General features: G+C 23.7%; 5 protein-coding genes across 5 annotated transcripts; all 5 read right to left on the bottom strand. All coding sequences in view use genetic code 6, as the record gives it.

Annotated features, from left to right (window-relative positions):
* Nucleotides 1-803: 803 nt before the first annotated feature.
* Nucleotides 804-4,654, bottom strand: TTHERM_00196480 (serine/threonine phosphatase 2C; the record flags this gene model as incomplete). Its single annotated transcript, XM_001017302.2, has 6 exons — nucleotides 804-1,534; nucleotides 1,630-1,759; nucleotides 1,813-1,909; nucleotides 1,971-2,272; nucleotides 2,433-2,621; nucleotides 2,846-4,654. 6 exons carry the CDS (start codon nucleotides 4,652-4,654, stop codon nucleotides 804-806), a joined length of 3,258 nt encoding a protein of 1,085 aa, XP_001017302.2.
* A 1,437-nt stretch (nucleotides 4,655-6,091) lies between these two features.
* On the bottom strand, nucleotides 6,092-9,219 carry TTHERM_000196487 (cyclic nucleotide-binding domain protein; the record flags this gene model as incomplete). The annotated part of the gene is made up of 4 exons (XM_012797916.1): nucleotides 6,092-8,128; nucleotides 8,209-8,768; nucleotides 8,832-9,024; nucleotides 9,079-9,219. 4 exons carry the CDS (start codon nucleotides 9,217-9,219, stop codon nucleotides 6,092-6,094), a joined length of 2,931 nt encoding a protein of 976 aa, XP_012653370.1.
* Nucleotides 9,220-9,912: 693 nt separating this feature from the next.
* Nucleotides 9,913-11,450, bottom strand: TTHERM_000196488 (hypothetical protein; the record flags this gene model as incomplete). Its single annotated transcript, XM_012797917.1, has 3 exons — nucleotides 9,913-9,949; nucleotides 10,049-10,439; nucleotides 10,601-11,450. 3 exons carry the CDS (start codon nucleotides 11,448-11,450, stop codon nucleotides 9,913-9,915), a joined length of 1,278 nt encoding a protein of 425 aa, XP_012653371.1.
* Nucleotides 11,451-12,040: 590 nt separating this feature from the next.
* TTHERM_000196489 (arrestin) lies at nucleotides 12,041-13,231 on the bottom strand (the record flags this gene model as incomplete). Its single annotated transcript, XM_012797918.1, has 1 exon — nucleotides 12,041-13,231. The coding sequence occupies one exon, from the start codon at nucleotides 13,229-13,231 to the stop codon at nucleotides 12,041-12,043; it is 1,191 nt and encodes a 396-aa protein (XP_012653372.1).
* Nucleotides 13,232-14,145: 914 nt separating this feature from the next.
* On the bottom strand, nucleotides 14,146-15,321 carry TTHERM_00196490 (arrestin; the record flags this gene model as incomplete). The annotated part of the gene is made up of 1 exon (XM_001017303.1): nucleotides 14,146-15,321. One exon carries the CDS (start codon nucleotides 15,319-15,321, stop codon nucleotides 14,146-14,148), a length of 1,176 nt encoding a protein of 391 aa, XP_001017303.1.
* Nucleotides 15,322-15,745: the final 424 nt, after the last annotated feature.

Raw genomic sequence — 15,745 nt, forward strand, 5'->3', positions numbered from 1 at the left:
AATCATTAAAGTATTAAGTTATTACCTTATGTTTTCAATATTTTTTTGCTTTAAACAATCTAATATCAATTATTTAAATCACTAAATACATATTATCTTTACTTAAAATTGTAAGTAAACTTACTGTTTTCCAAAAATATTTTTTTAAGTTAAATATTTTTCATAGTTTTTTTCATTTTAAATAATTAAAAATTATTTTTCAATTAAATTTAAAGGAAGGAATTAAATAAAAAAGTAGTTAAATTTGGTTAAATATAAAATATAAATAGTATTTAAATGAATCAAACAATGATAATATTTACATAATTGATATAGAAATACTAATAAAAGTAATTATTTTGCAAATATTATTAAATTTTAATGGTGATTATAGTTAAGATAATTTAAATTGTTTATATAACTCAAATAATTATAAAAATATTTACTTTGTTAGTATAAAAGTCTTAATTAATATTTGATTGATTAATTTTATTAATTCTTATTTACTTAATGAATTACTTATATTTGTAGTTTCAAATTTATGTTTGTTTTTTTAATTATTTTTGCTTTTTTCTTGCAAATCGAAAATAAATTTGATTTATTTTTATTTATCAATATTAATTTTTAATACTTATTAAATTTATATTATAATTAATTAGCTGGATTTAGATAAATATTAAAATCCTGCTCTTTTTATATTAAAGTTTTTAATTATATGTTATTTTTTTTAATTTGGTCGCTTTGCAACAATATAATTTTGATAGATAGTTAGTTATGCTTTATTTTCAAAAAACTATCTATTAATTATGATTTTATTACTTATTTCATCTGTTATTGCTATTGATTTTTCTATCAAAAGATGAGAATTAATTCACTTTGTTTGATATTTCAGATATTTTTTAATCTAAAAGTCTCAACTTGTTGAATTGGGCGTGAATTTGATTTCCAGAATTAGTGTTACTGATTTATGAAGAGTTTGATGATTGGGGTTAATTATTTTAATTATTGTTGAAGTTATTGTTTCCGTTGTTTGTACTTGAATTCATATAAGAATAATTTTCATTATTTCCATAAATCTAGTTTTCTTTAAATTTCTTTCTTAATTATAATTCACCAGCTGCTGCTCTGTTACTTGGAGTAATGTTCAAAGATTTTCTAAAATCTTTATCTGAAAATTTATTGAAATCTCCATTGTAATGTTATGAAGAAGAAGCTGTTGCAGTTTTATTGCCTTAGTTTAATACAGATGAATATTCTAACTTATTACCATGAGAAGCATAATCAGCAGAGTTTAAAGCAGGTTGTTAAAAGTTTTTGCGTTCCTCAAGGATTGGTTTATTCTTTTTTTCTTAATTTCCAAAAAGCTTTATTTTATAATTATTAAATGCTATCATAACTACAGTGACATTGTCTAGTGATCTCTTATTGAGAGAATCACGGAGTATACTCTCTACAGCCACGCTGCATTATTTGTGAATATTTTCTGATATTTCTTCATTATTCCAAACACTTTGGATGACTTCTTTACTGGTCATTTTATCAAACACACCATCACCTATTTAGATAATAAATATATTTAAATTAATAATGATTTTTTTTCTAAAATGTATTTAATTTAATTTAATGATTTTCTAAAAATATTTAATTTACTAGCCAAAACAATAAAATCATGATCATCAGTAATCTTAAAAGACTTAATCTCTGGCTCTGAGATGACAACATTAGGATTCCCTCCTAGTTTCTCAACTTTCGCTTCAATGTCACCAAATGTTCTTGAAACCTTAATATTCAAATTAGCTTAAGAAATGTAAATATTTTAATATAATTTTTTACAGATAATCTTCCAGGGAAAACTCTGAGGGGTCCAACGACTAGTTAAGTCTATGCCTTTTAATCTCCAGTTCCTTGCTTAACTTAAGTAGCATGAGTTCTATATTTTATTAGATTAAATGTTATTTTATGTAATTTTAAACTTTTTTATTTTTTATTACTGATAAATTTTTCCTCCTCCTTGAATGATTCTCTTTTATTCTAACTCATCTGTTGGCTTATGATCACGAGAAAGAGTGTAAACTTTTTAACCAGACTCTCCAGATAGCACTGCTCTAGAATCTCCTACATTGGCAACATAACAGGTATCACCAACTATCAATATTACAATAGCACAAGAGCCACTGCGATCAATTTAATCTTCCTAAGCCTAAGCAAGGTCTAAGAATGCTTTTTCCGCAGCTGCAAAGCCATTTCTTAAGGCCTCTTTAGGATTCCAAGGGAAACTACTTTCTTTAATCACCTAAAATAAAATATAAAATCAATATTAAAATTCATTTGATTAATAAAAAAGAAAATTAATCAAAATAGATTTAATTAACTTAAAAAATTTGTAAACAAAAATATATTCAAACACATTTTAAATATGGCTAATTTTTGAAATTTTAAATAAATTAATTTACAAATTAGTGGAGATTATCACGAAGGAAATCAGCGCAGTTTACACCACCATGACCATCGTAAACTCCAAAGAATGAACACTTAGGCCACTGCTCATTAGCACGAGAAGCTGGTTTCATGATATTTAAAATAATAGAAACTCTATCTTCGTTATAATTTCTGACTAGACCTTAGTTTGTGTTTGCAGCATACTATTTTTTTAATGTTAAAGATATTTTTAATTAAGTTATTAATTCAAATTTGAATTTGATTATAAATTAATAAACTCAATAAAAAGCTTTGTTACTTGTTTTGAGTGTAAAAAAAATTTTTTAAACTCCTCAATTAATTAATTAAAAATTGTAAACTTAAATCTTATTAAAGACTTTAACTTTAACAATAAAATAAATAAATAATCAATCGTATAATTAATTACTGCTTTAACAATTCCGTTTCTTTTGAAAGAACACTTAGTGGGCTCGTGGTTAGGGAGAGGTTCAGTTTTTCCTATAAGTGGTTCATTTACATTCTATGTTAGTTAAGCTTTTAACATCTACTTTTAATCCATAGCAGCTTAATTTTACTGTTAAATTTAAGTTGAATTTTGATTTGTAGAAACCTAAGAAGAGTTTTAAAGTGGAACTTGCTTCTTAATTTAGTTGTTTTATATTTGCTGTTATTGTTATTATGATTATTGTGTTAAAGGGTTGATGTTTTCGTTATTTTGACTATTCTTTTATTGGTTTTACAATTACTGTTGTTACTGATAAGGTTAATTTGGTTATTACTAAGCAAATTGTTAATTTTATTAAGATTAAATAACTCTCTATATTTCATGTCCTTATATGCTTTTAGAGAGTCTTTTTTATTCTTCCTGCTATTTATATGAAGCAAATCCTTCTTTCAGATTTATAGAAGCTCCAACTTACTTTTTGAATTAGTTATTACTGTTTTGTCCATTCATAAAAGAGTTATTTCCTTATGATTATGACACCTATTACTATTATCCATTCATGCTGCTTGGCTACATATAATTGTTTTATTTAGCTTTAATTGAGGGTGATTCATCCCTAATATTTTATTACTAATTATTTCCGTTATTGTTTGAGTTTCTTTAAAGGTTATTTGATAAATGATTGTGGTTTGAGTTATAGTTTGCTTATTAGTTATTTTCAGATCCATGAGCAGCAAAGTGCTGATTTGTTAAATTATGGCGCTAATAAGATGTATTTAGTGTTGGGATATTTCCTGTTTAGGTAGAAGATGATGGTTACTGTTATTATTATAGTTGCATTTAATTGTGAGTAGACTAAAATTCTAAGGAAGCCTTTTCATTGAATTTGGTAGTCATCAATCCATTTAAAGAAGAAATCAAAGAATGTTTTGTGCCGAACATAGGAGCAGATGAATTTGTAGCAGAGTAAGAAGTAAAGTTATTAGCGCTATAAGGACGAGTTTCTCCTGAAGTATCTATAGAGAGTTTGTTTATGTTAGAATTTAAAGTATTGCCTGAGCTTCCATTTATATTTTGGAAGTGATTACTGTTATTGTTGCTGTTGGCAGTAGAAGTATTTTGCTAGAAGTTACGAGTAAAATTCATAGAGTTTTATAAATTATCACCTTGCTTGCCAGTAATTTTAGTTTATTACTTTTGAGAGTTATTTCTTGCATTTGAATTGCCGCTACTTGTATTCAAAAGTATTTATTAGGTATTTGAATAGTTTTCAGATTTATTTTAGTCTTTATTTAAACTACTTGAAGCGTTTCCAAATTATCTAGAGAATTGTTGCTCATATGAAGAACTGCTGCTATTGGTATTTCCATTTTATTAATGATTTCCATGTGATTAGTTCTAATTTTACATAGCTACTTATTGATATCTATGCTAATGTTAGAAGTGCTAAGCACCAAAGTTATTTCCTTAAGCTTAGTTTATATTCTATCCAAAAACACCTTAGGTAGTAGAAGAAGCTTCAGGAGTCATGGATTATATAAAGTTTACACCTCCTTTTGATATGCGGAGAGGATTATAACTTGAGCGTACTGACTCGCTTTCTATGTGGAGCTTTTATGATTAATTATAAAAATTACTGCTATTGCTTTGCAAAGACAAAGAAGGTGCTCCTAATCCTCCATTATAAGAAGTAGTTGTATGAGGAGGATATCCAGCTGAAAGCGGAATCGTGTTCCCAATTAAGTTATTGGAAGTCTCTATATTGGTCAACCCAGGTCTATTTCTTTACATTTTTTTATTGAATAGCTTTATTTTTTTGGATTAAAATGGGTTTATGTTAGAGATGCTAATTAGCTTTCTTCTTTCTCTCTTTCTTTTATTATATTAAATGTTACTAGTTCTTCAACTGTTTTTAATAATATAAATAATATCAATTAATTAATGTTTTTGTTTAATTCTTTTGCTTATAGATTTTTTATTTCTTTTTGAATTATTTCTTTTCGTTTGTAATTCGTTTAAGATTGCTTCTTTATCAAAAAAAAAGCAGTGTCAAATCAAATCAAATTTGATTTTTTTTTTTTTTCTGTGTTTTAATTACTGCTTAGGATCTTTATTATATCTCCTTGAAAATTAAATAACAATTCTATTTATTTATTAATCAAGTATTTCGTTGATAATTATCATTGATTGTCTATGAAGAAAAAGAAAATTTTAAATAATTGCTTGCTTTGTTAATTTCAATTTGATTAAAATGCAGTAAATTTTGAAGTATAGCTATCTTTATTTATTCCCAACTGAATTAAGATTATTTTGATTAAAGATATATTCAGTAGTGTAAAAAATTCAAAAAATTAACAGATATTTAAAAAAAACCTTTAATATTTGTTTGCTTGTTTGTTCCCTTTCTTTATTTTCAAAAATTAGCATTTATTTATTCAAAAAAAATTAATTAGAAATAAAAAGTTAAAAGTATTTGAAGCATCACTTCAAAAATTGATCCATATTATTTAATATTAGAAAAATTGGAAAAAAAATGCATATTTATTTTAACTAATAATGAAGTAAAGTTAAAATTTCAATTTTTTCAAATAAAATTTAAAAAAATAAATAAAAGTTAAAAGCAGTAAATATGTATGAGAAAATACAATCAACCAATCATTGATTACTTCCTTTAATTTTGAAATTTGAAAATTTATTAGAAATAAAATATTTTTTAACAACTTTTAAAACAAATAAATACAACACTGATAAAAATAATTTTAAACAATAAAAATTTTATATTTTGAAATTGAATTTAAACAAAAAAATAATTTTCTTTCTCCAAATTTATATATTTTATTTTTATTAATTATTTATCTATTTTTAATTGGCATTTCAAATAATTTACAATTTTGTTTTATTATTAATAAAAATTTCAAATGGTTTTTTTGTGCAGATTTAATATGAATTCTTAGTTTATTCTTTATTCTTTATTTTAAACTAAAGATTGAATTGATTCTACTTATTATTAATTACTTGATAAGTTTATTTAACATACTATTTGATGAGTATTTTTTAATAATTAGAAAGCTTATTATTCTAATATTTTTTTTTAGCTTTTTAAATTTTACAAATATTTATGTAAAATTTATTTGTTGAATATTTAGGTAAAGGTTAAATAAATTACTGCTTTTTAATTTCAAAAATAATAACTTGTATTTATTTATGTTTCTTACTTTTTAGTCTAAATCAAAAATCTATCATCTATTTAGAGTTTTTTCTTTGATTAAATGTTTTTCCTGTAAAAATAGATTTTTGAGACTACTTTTTTGGTTATTCTGACATGACACTGTCTTATATAATTTTAGTTTTTATTGAATCTTGTTATATACTTAATTTTGTAGGAGATTATTCTAGAGTTATTAAAGGAATCTGATTTGAATTCTCCTTAAGACTGGGTTTAGCCTATATTCCAGAAAATTGTAGCTATTGGTTTGACCAAAGAATTTCTTTCTACTTATCTAAACTACTATTTTATATATTTACAAAATTTTTAGGCACTGGCTAAGGGCTTAGAGCTTCTTCGTTGTACACATTAGAGTGCATTCTTTTCTTTAGCTTGTTCTTACTCTTCCCATAAAACTATGTATTTGTTTTACCCTAGGGAAAGTTGTACATTTACACCTATGCTGTATCGTCAATATTATCATCATTACCATCTCTATTTTATTTTTTATTAGTTTAGGCTTTCTTCTTTTTTATCAGGTACCCAAGAATAAAATTTTCTAATATTTTTTTTCCTTTTTCCATACTTTGTTAGTTCTCTAATTCCCTTTTTTTAGGGTCAATTTTCTTTTTAATAATTCCTTTTTTCTCTAGATAGTTGCTATCTAGTTCTGTAGGTAAAAAGTGAGAGCCTTCAAATGCTATTACTCTTCCTTTTTCTTCATCAGTTGTAAAGTTTTTGGTCTTCAAAATTATGGCTTTATTATAAGTTATATCTGCTATATCCATTCTTTTTAATGGCATAGAGTATTTATTTTCTTATTTATATTCACTAGTTCCTAATTTATTAGAGATTTCATCCAATCTATAAGGACTTTAGCCTTTTATATCACCATCCTAATATTACATACTTACATTAGTCCTGCTAGTCATTTGAGCATAATTTCCAATTTAGTTATAATTTGTTTGGCTTGGAGTTCTCTTACTATTTGTTCCATCATAATACTATATTGATTTGAGCTCAGTAGGAGACTGCATAGCTGATCCAAAACCATATTTATATTGTGTTTTTCCTGATGTACTACTTGGATTGAACCTTTTAGTAAAGGGAGATGGATGACGAAAGCGTATATCTATTGTGCTGTGTTCTTTATAATTAATTTCTGGCAATATCAATTCCTTCTAATGAGGATATTAATTTTAAATATATGGTGAATTTCCTCTTGAAAGATTTGTATTTTAAAAATTATCTTTTCCCCCACTTTTAAACATTTAGCCTATTTTAACTAAATTATTATCATTCTGCACACTTTAACTTCTGATGTTTCTTGGTATTATTTCGTTCTTTAATTTAAGTTGGTTGCTTAAATATTAATTGGAAGTTTAATTGCTCATTGAAGTACTTGTATTATGTCTAGTTTCCACTTCTTCATTGTTTCCAAGAGAGCTTTTCACTCCACTTTTTCTGTAGAATCCATAATCAGTATCAATTTTTTATCTTGTATAGGATAAATCTTTTTATTGCAAGTACTAATCTACCTTTTTTAAGTACCTATTTGAGGTAGGAGTATTCATTTGAGTGCTTTGAGGTATGTTTCTAGTTGAGTTTTATTCTAAATTATTGATTTAAGTAAGCTCAAATGTTTTTTAAGGCTCACTAAAGCTAATATTTTGTGTATTCAATACTTCTTTAGAAAGAGGAGAACTGCTCCTTTCATTTTTTGGACTGACTTATTTCTTGTTGCTCATAGTTAATCTAAGTAATTTAGCTTCACATGAGTATTTCGGAGGAGCACCCATATATTCTACAAATTATTATTTGACTTTTTATATTTAAGCTATATTTTCTTTTCTCCATTCATTTTTTAGTTGAAAAGCATTTTCTAGCTCTTTCCAATCTTCATCTTTAAATTACTAAGATAAAACTCTAAAGAAATCTTTTTTTGATATCTAGAAATACTCTCCAACCGCAGTATCACATAATACAGTGAAAATTCTTTTATCATAATTCTTAAAAATCTCTTCATCTCCAAAGCACTGTCCTTCCTCTAAGAGGGCAATCTTTTATTAAAAGCAATTAAAAACATAAAACAAATAATCAATTTAATAAAAAATATAAAATGTTAATCATTTTAGTTTACCTCAGAATATTTTTTAGACTAAGCTATTTTAAAATTATTAACGTCTAAATCCTCAAAATTATAATTTTAGTTAGTGCTTTTTTATATTTTAAATCTACCAGATTTTATTATGTAAATTCCATCAGCTTCATCTCCTTCGCTGTAAATAATATTATTGCAAAAACTCTTTTTGAGATGAAAGTTTTAACTAAGAGCCTTTAATTATCGAGGATTTAAATGATAGTTAAATATGCAAGAGCTTTGAATCAAATTGACTTTATTGATTTCTTATTTTATTTCCATAGATATTTTGAATCCAAGATAATGATCTCTTCTCAATACTGCACATTCTAACATCTAATCTAAATTGCTTACAGAATATGAGCAGTATTTGGTTTCATCATAATTGCTTCCTTTCAAAATTTCACGACAAAAGCTATCACCTTTTGATAGCATCTTTTTTAACAAACATATTTTTCTTATTCCAAAAGTTCCATCTCTCTTTTCATACTCAATAACATCATATTTTTTAACACACGCTTTCCCATCTAATATGAAATACATTTATTTTTCTACTTAACCTATTTAAAATATTAGATGAATTATTGTTATAATTTTTATATAACTTTCATAATAAACTCCACCTTATTTGCAAACTAATTCGTTTCTTGAATATTTTTTGTATGTTATATGTGAAATTACTTACAAGAATGTTTGCTCATCAAATTTATTTGAAAGCTTTTATATGAAATCTAAGTCCTTAAAGTAAAAGAGTAAAACAGTCACATCATCATTTTCTCTGTTAGCTATCGCCTTCTTCAATATCCTTTAAACTAGCTTTTATTTTTTATTTCAACACTTTTTATAATATCACTAAATTTTTAATTATACTTTTGAGACTTCATGCATATCCATTTTCTGCATATGCTTAAGCTGAGCCTTATCAATCTCAAAAATCTTTTTATTAAGATAAATTTAGGGATTAAATTTCCCCCTTTTCCTTCCCAAAACTTCGTAATCCTAATGATCCATAAGCCTTAAACCTAAGGGAAGATTTTTGTTTGTGATTAGTCTTAAAAAAGCTTGCTAAATTAATTAAGTCTATACTATTAAGAAAAATAAATATTCATAAAATTAATTAAGAATATTTACCAACTCTAAATAACAATTGAACAAAATAATGACCATCAATTCTTTTTTGTGAAATAACCAAAATTTTAATTTAATGTTCAATAAAATATAACAAAATCTTTTACTTATATAAAATATTTAAAAAAGCAAGCAAATTTTATAATTTTTCAAAGAATTTTAGTCTTTTATTTAAAAAAAATTTAATACTTTTTTAAACTAAAGCAAAATACTTTATTTACAAAATTATTTGAGATAAACATAAAATATTAATTAAATTCTAAAATTAAAATAAATTATTCACCCCCTTCTAAGGGAGAAGATGAAATTTGTTTATTTATTTTATAAATCTAAGATTAATAGAGGTAAAATTATATGACATTGTTTTAATTTTTTAGTTTGTTAATTAAAATTATAGCTATTTAGGCTATTCAGTTAATTCAGGTTATTTATTAAAATTAAATTTTACTTAAAAATATTTCAAAAAAATTTATTTAATAAAAAATAAATAAACTTATAAAAATGTAATAATATAGTGATATAATATCTAATAAAAATGTAATAATATAGTGATATATAATTAAATAAACTTTTAGTTCATTTTATTTCCTATAGATAACTTGATTCTTAAATACTTTGAATTGATATAAATGTAGTATTAAATTAAAAAACTATTACATATTCCTATTCTTCTTCAGTAAATTTAAATAGTTCTTTTAAGGTTTTAATATACCTTTTTTGAGGATAATCATAAAAATCTATAAAATTATTTTCTAAGTCAATTCTCATTTCTATTTCCATTCCTTTTTGACAATATTTATTTAGTTTATCATCCTCAGTATATTTACTAGGTTTATAATAAATTTAAGGATTTCCTTATTACCATTGATCATATTCTTCTTCTTCCTCCTCCTCCATATCATTACTATCACTATCTTCATATTCACTTTGATCTTCATCTTCTTCATAATAAAAGTTCATAAAATTTTTTTAGTGATTATTTGAACTTAAAAAATAACTTTCAACATTTTTTTTTTCCATTAGTCCAACGCATAATTAGAATGGCTGGTTTTATTCAAACCTAAATCTCATAATATATTTCTTATCTTTTAATAGAGGATAGTCTATATAATATAGCTTAAAGAATCAAACTAATTTGAATTAATTTCTAATTATCCTTACTTGTTTGATTTAATTTCTATCTTTTGATTGAAATTATCAATAGAATATGAAAGAAAAGTACACAATTTTATTTTCAGTTAAGTTAAATCAATGTCATATGTACCTAGTAATGATTTTGCTATATTTTTATTTGCTTACATGTTTAAATCTTCTAAATCTTAAATTTTCTAAGAAAAATATTTGTATTTTTCTATTCCATTATTCCATATGAACTTATTACTTCTAAAAATTAAATTTTACTTGACTTTATTTAATTGTTATTAAATATTTTCACTATCACATAAACTCAATGAATTTACAATTGCATTTTATAGTTCTGTTTATAAATCTTAACGAGAAGCATTAGAATCTATTTCATTCTAAATTTTCTATTTTAATAAGTTTAGTTTCTACTTAGAATTTTAAATATCTACCAAAGCTAATTTTAAGCTATCAATACCTGTTTTTTATTCATTCTTTTTATTATTATTAGCTTCTTAATTTATAAATTTAGCTAATTTGATAAAAAACTCTTCTACATCAATTTCTGATTTTTCTTAGCTATTTTAATGTTCTTTGGTATGGCATTTACTGCATATCAATTACATGAGCTTTCTAAAACCGCAATTATTATTTATACATACTCTATCAGCTCTTCTTTTTTTGCAATTTGCACAATATGGAGGATTAAATTTTTTCATTAAATCTTATACATTATTTGAAATATTTTGATTTTCTATGTTCAACATTATTGCTTTTTATACTGATTAAAATTTTTTTGTGTTTAATTAGCCTTTAATATTTATTTCTATTTCATCTTTTGAATCAAGATTTGTTGATTAAGGTAATATAGTACTCGATTATACATTTTAAGATTTAAACAACTTTTTTTAAATGTTTTCTTCAGGAATTTCTTCCTCAATAAAATTGATGTCTTCTATGTTAGAAAACTTTCTTGCTAATCTTTTATTCATATTGAGTTTTTTATTTTATTTTTAAAATTAATTATTCTTTATTAAATAAGTAACAAATCTTTACCATATAAAAAGGATATTTCTGATATATTATATGTTTATTTCCTCCACTTATTATTTATTTAAAATAGCTTCTTCTTATTTGATCTTTAACTTAAAGATAATTCTTTAATAATAATTTGTTTGATTAATTAGAAATATAAAAAAGCTTTGAAAAATGATCTTAAATTTAAAAATAATTGAAAATTTTATCATACTTACATATGCTGCAATAGATAAATTTGCAATAATAATTTTAATGCCAAAAATATTTATTATTTGAAAAAAATAAAATATTTAAATTCAGATTAAAAATTCTTAGAAATAAGTGGAATTGGAATTGCAGGAACATAATATGTTTAAATTAATTATTAAATGCTTCTCTTTAAAAAATTTTAGATTCTATGAAATGAAAAAATATTATTAGATATTATTATCTTTCTTACAAATTACTTAAAAGATAGAGATAGATCTTGAAAAATTATTAAATAAATTAACGAACAGAAATTTAAGACTTAAAAAAAATATCAATATTTGAATAATTAATTTAATCAAAGTAAAGGGTTTTACATTTAAGGTTAATGCATTTAATTTGCTTTAGCTTCTCTATTTCTTTTACCTTTAAATATATTTAATGTTTTATTTTAGAATTTAGATGCCTATTTTGCATTAAAAATCTAAACTGCCAATACTTCAGGGTTCCAGTTTAGAGGACGTTCTATTTATCTCATTTCAGGCAAATTATCACCTTATTTTGGATTTATATAAACTTAAAGATCTAAAGGACTTTCTTTACCTAAACAGCAAGACTATATAACTGGTGTAACACCTATGTAAAATTAAATATGGATCAACTGTCCTTTTATTGATGTAGGATAATTATCAGGAATATCGATTCTCACAACTTACTTACACTTTTTATTTTCTACTTTAGCTTCATAAGAAACTGATTGCATAGTAAAATATTTATTCCTAATTGGATCACTAGTGCTTTTAATATTTAAATTACCATACAATGAAATATCAACTGAGCTGACCTTTTCTTTAAATTTACTAAAATCACAGTCTATAGTTGCATAAATAGTTTAACCTGGAGTATAGTAGCGTTAATCTAGAGAAAGCTTTTAGTGATAGCTTCCAGTTGAGCAGCAACAATAAATAGGTTCGCTTGTAAATTAATTATTTGGTAGTTCTTATTTTTTATCTTTTTTTTCTTATTATCTAATAGAGATTTCTTATGATCCTTAAATCTTTTCACCATTTGAAGATGATGGAATAATAAAAGCTTTTAGCGTATATTTGAGTGAACAATAATTTGACTCATCATCTTAAAATTTAAAAGAAGAAGGTAAACCTGCTGATGTTTATATTTAAAACGGAATCTACCATTGCCCTGGCATCAACATAAAATTGTCATCGTTCATTCCGTTAGAGAAATCATAGAGAGGAACAGCTAAATTTAAAAATACTTTAGAGCCTTCTCCTACATGTTTCTCAATTTTATCGTAGGTTTATCTATATGTTCCATTCTTTACTATTTATACAGCATAAGTAAAATGTGTTTCTTCTATTCCTTCTAAGCAAATTGTAAGTATGTTTCCTTAAAACTACTATAAAACAGAAATGTGTAGAGTTCCTTCTATGAGCTCTCCGCTAGCATAGTTTACTTTTGGAATTTATATAAAAATTACTCCATTTTATGAGTCTTAATTTTCTTTTTAATTTGCTTGGTTATTTCCCATTCTGAAAGTTATTTATTTTTAAAAATATTCAACTAAATTAGAAATTAATGAGACAAAAATGCATTTCTTTTTTAAAGAAATCTATCTATATATGCAAAGTTCGCAATTTTGCTCGAATTTTAATTAATTTCTTAACCATTAAATAAGCTTAAGTTTCTATAAAACTTAAAGAAATAAAAGTAATCGGATATGTGTTGAATGTTAAAGTAATATTTAATAAAAATGAATATTTTTCAGTTTTAATTAAATATCATGTCATTAAATAAGTTGTATTCTTTACTTAAAAAAAAACAAAATAAAATTGTAAAGTAAATAATTTATCATATCTTAAATCATAACCTTTGTTTAGTTTTTCAAATTTTATTTTGCACTATTTATGACTATTTTTGATAATTTTGTGAAATTTTTTGAAAAAATATTTTTTTTTTTAAATTAAAGTTGAATTATAAAATATGGTTTAAAAATCAGTATTTTTCTTCTGAATATGAATTGTATCAACTAATACACTGCTTTTATCTTAAATCTAAAATCTGTTTACAAAAAATAAAATTATTTTTAACTATTATTCTTTATTTATTTAAGCTCATTCAACATCTCTGTTTTTAAAAAATAAAAATACCAATTTAATTATTTATTTATTCATTCGATTCGAACTATCAAATAATTTTTTGTTTGTTTTTTAAATTTAATAATTTTAAAGGAAAATTTAAATTTTTTGATTAATAGAATTTTAAATAGAAAATTAATAATTCATTTCTATTTGATATATCTAAAAATAGCATACTATTTCATATTATATTGTTTTTGTTCTAGTAAAGTGTTTTTTTTTTTTTTACAGAATAAATAATATAATATAATAAATACTATAAAATAAGTATTATAATAAGTAGCTTAAATAATGATTGCGTTTTTAATCAAACTAAGGGATTATTCATTCTAGGTTCTTCCATAGTTTTTTAATTTTTAATATTACTTTGATCTTATGAAAAGAATTAAATAGAAATCTTCTAAAAGTCGATGGCTTATTAGCTATCAAATATCTATCTTTAAAGGACTTCTGGCTACCAATTTTAAGGGAGCTATTATTAATTATTAAATGAATCGTTGTAATCTTCATTACTGTTAATTTATATGTTAAAATTTAGAGGATCACTTGGCTCAACAAAGCATGTGCTTGTAATTGCCTTAGCATTAACACTAAATTAAAGTTCTATCAGTTCACTTAATATAGATGAAGGAGAATTCTTAGGTATGCTAATATTAATAGTTTGTTAACATTTTTTGTTTTCCACTTTTATTTCGTATTAAATGGAGTATAAATTAAAATATTTCTTTATTTATTGAGGAGTTTTTGATTTTATACACAAACGGCCATCAAGGGACACATCTATGTAATCCACCTTTGAAGTGAATTTAGTAAAGTCTCCTAATAAAACAAGTTATATAGTTTCTCCACCTATAAAATTTACAGCATTAATATTTGCTTGCAGAGTATAGCTACCAGTTTTGAAACAACACTAGCGAGGGCTTCTTTCATATTCATTTTCAAGAAACTCATCATCAGTCAATAAGGAAGATTACCTTAAACATATTTCTTAAGATCCCTAAATTGGTTAATCGCATTGGTTAGTTGGAAAAATGTAGGCATTTAATGTATATCTGATAAAGCAGTAGTTTTCTTCATCGTTCTTAAAGTGTAAAGAGGAAGGTAATTCTGAAGTAGTATTCAGTTTAAAAGGAATAGACCAATTTCCTGGCTTTAACACAAATTCTTTAGTTTTATCACCATTGGAAAAATCATAGAGAGGTATTGTTAAATTGAGGAATACATTAGACCCTGTGAATGGACTTATGACTGATTACTTGCTAGCTTATTTCCTTTTTTAATTACTTACATCAGTAAAGGAAGTCTCCTCAATACCTAACAGATTTATAGCCAAGAAAGAACCTTTAAACTCTTTCATTAAAGATATATGCAATATTCCTTCTATATCATCACCTCCGGTGTAAAATAACTTAGGAATTTCTATATAAATAAGCCCTCGTTAATCTTATTAATTAATTTCTGGATTAAATTAATTTTTGCTCATAAATTATTCACTTGAATTTAATAATTGATTAATAATATTAAATATCTTTCCTTCTCTCTCACTAATTTGATAAATTTATTAAATTTTTTTGTTAAAATAATAATTATGTTCAAAAAAATTGATTCTAATCCTTTAAATAAAACAAATGAATATAACCAATTTATATAGAGTTTATGTTATTAGTAAGAGTTGATATCTACTTAGCAAAGCAATAACAAAAAACAAAAAATCCATTGGTATATAACATAGGCTAAGAAAAAAAGAGTAAATTAAGAAATCTTATGCAAAAAATAATTATGTTTTATAGATACTTTTAAAAAAATCACTTCAAGTAAGCATTCTTACAATTTATCTAGGGAATTTACTTGAATGATTGTTTGATAGCTAGTGAGTAAATAGCACTTTAAATTAATTTGATGAAAAA

Source organism: Tetrahymena thermophila (assembly GCF_000189635.1).
Source record: "Tetrahymena thermophila SB210 genomic scaffold scf_8254617, whole genome shotgun sequence".
NCBI classification, from domain to species: Eukaryota; Ciliophora; class Oligohymenophorea; order Hymenostomatida; family Tetrahymenidae; genus Tetrahymena; species Tetrahymena thermophila.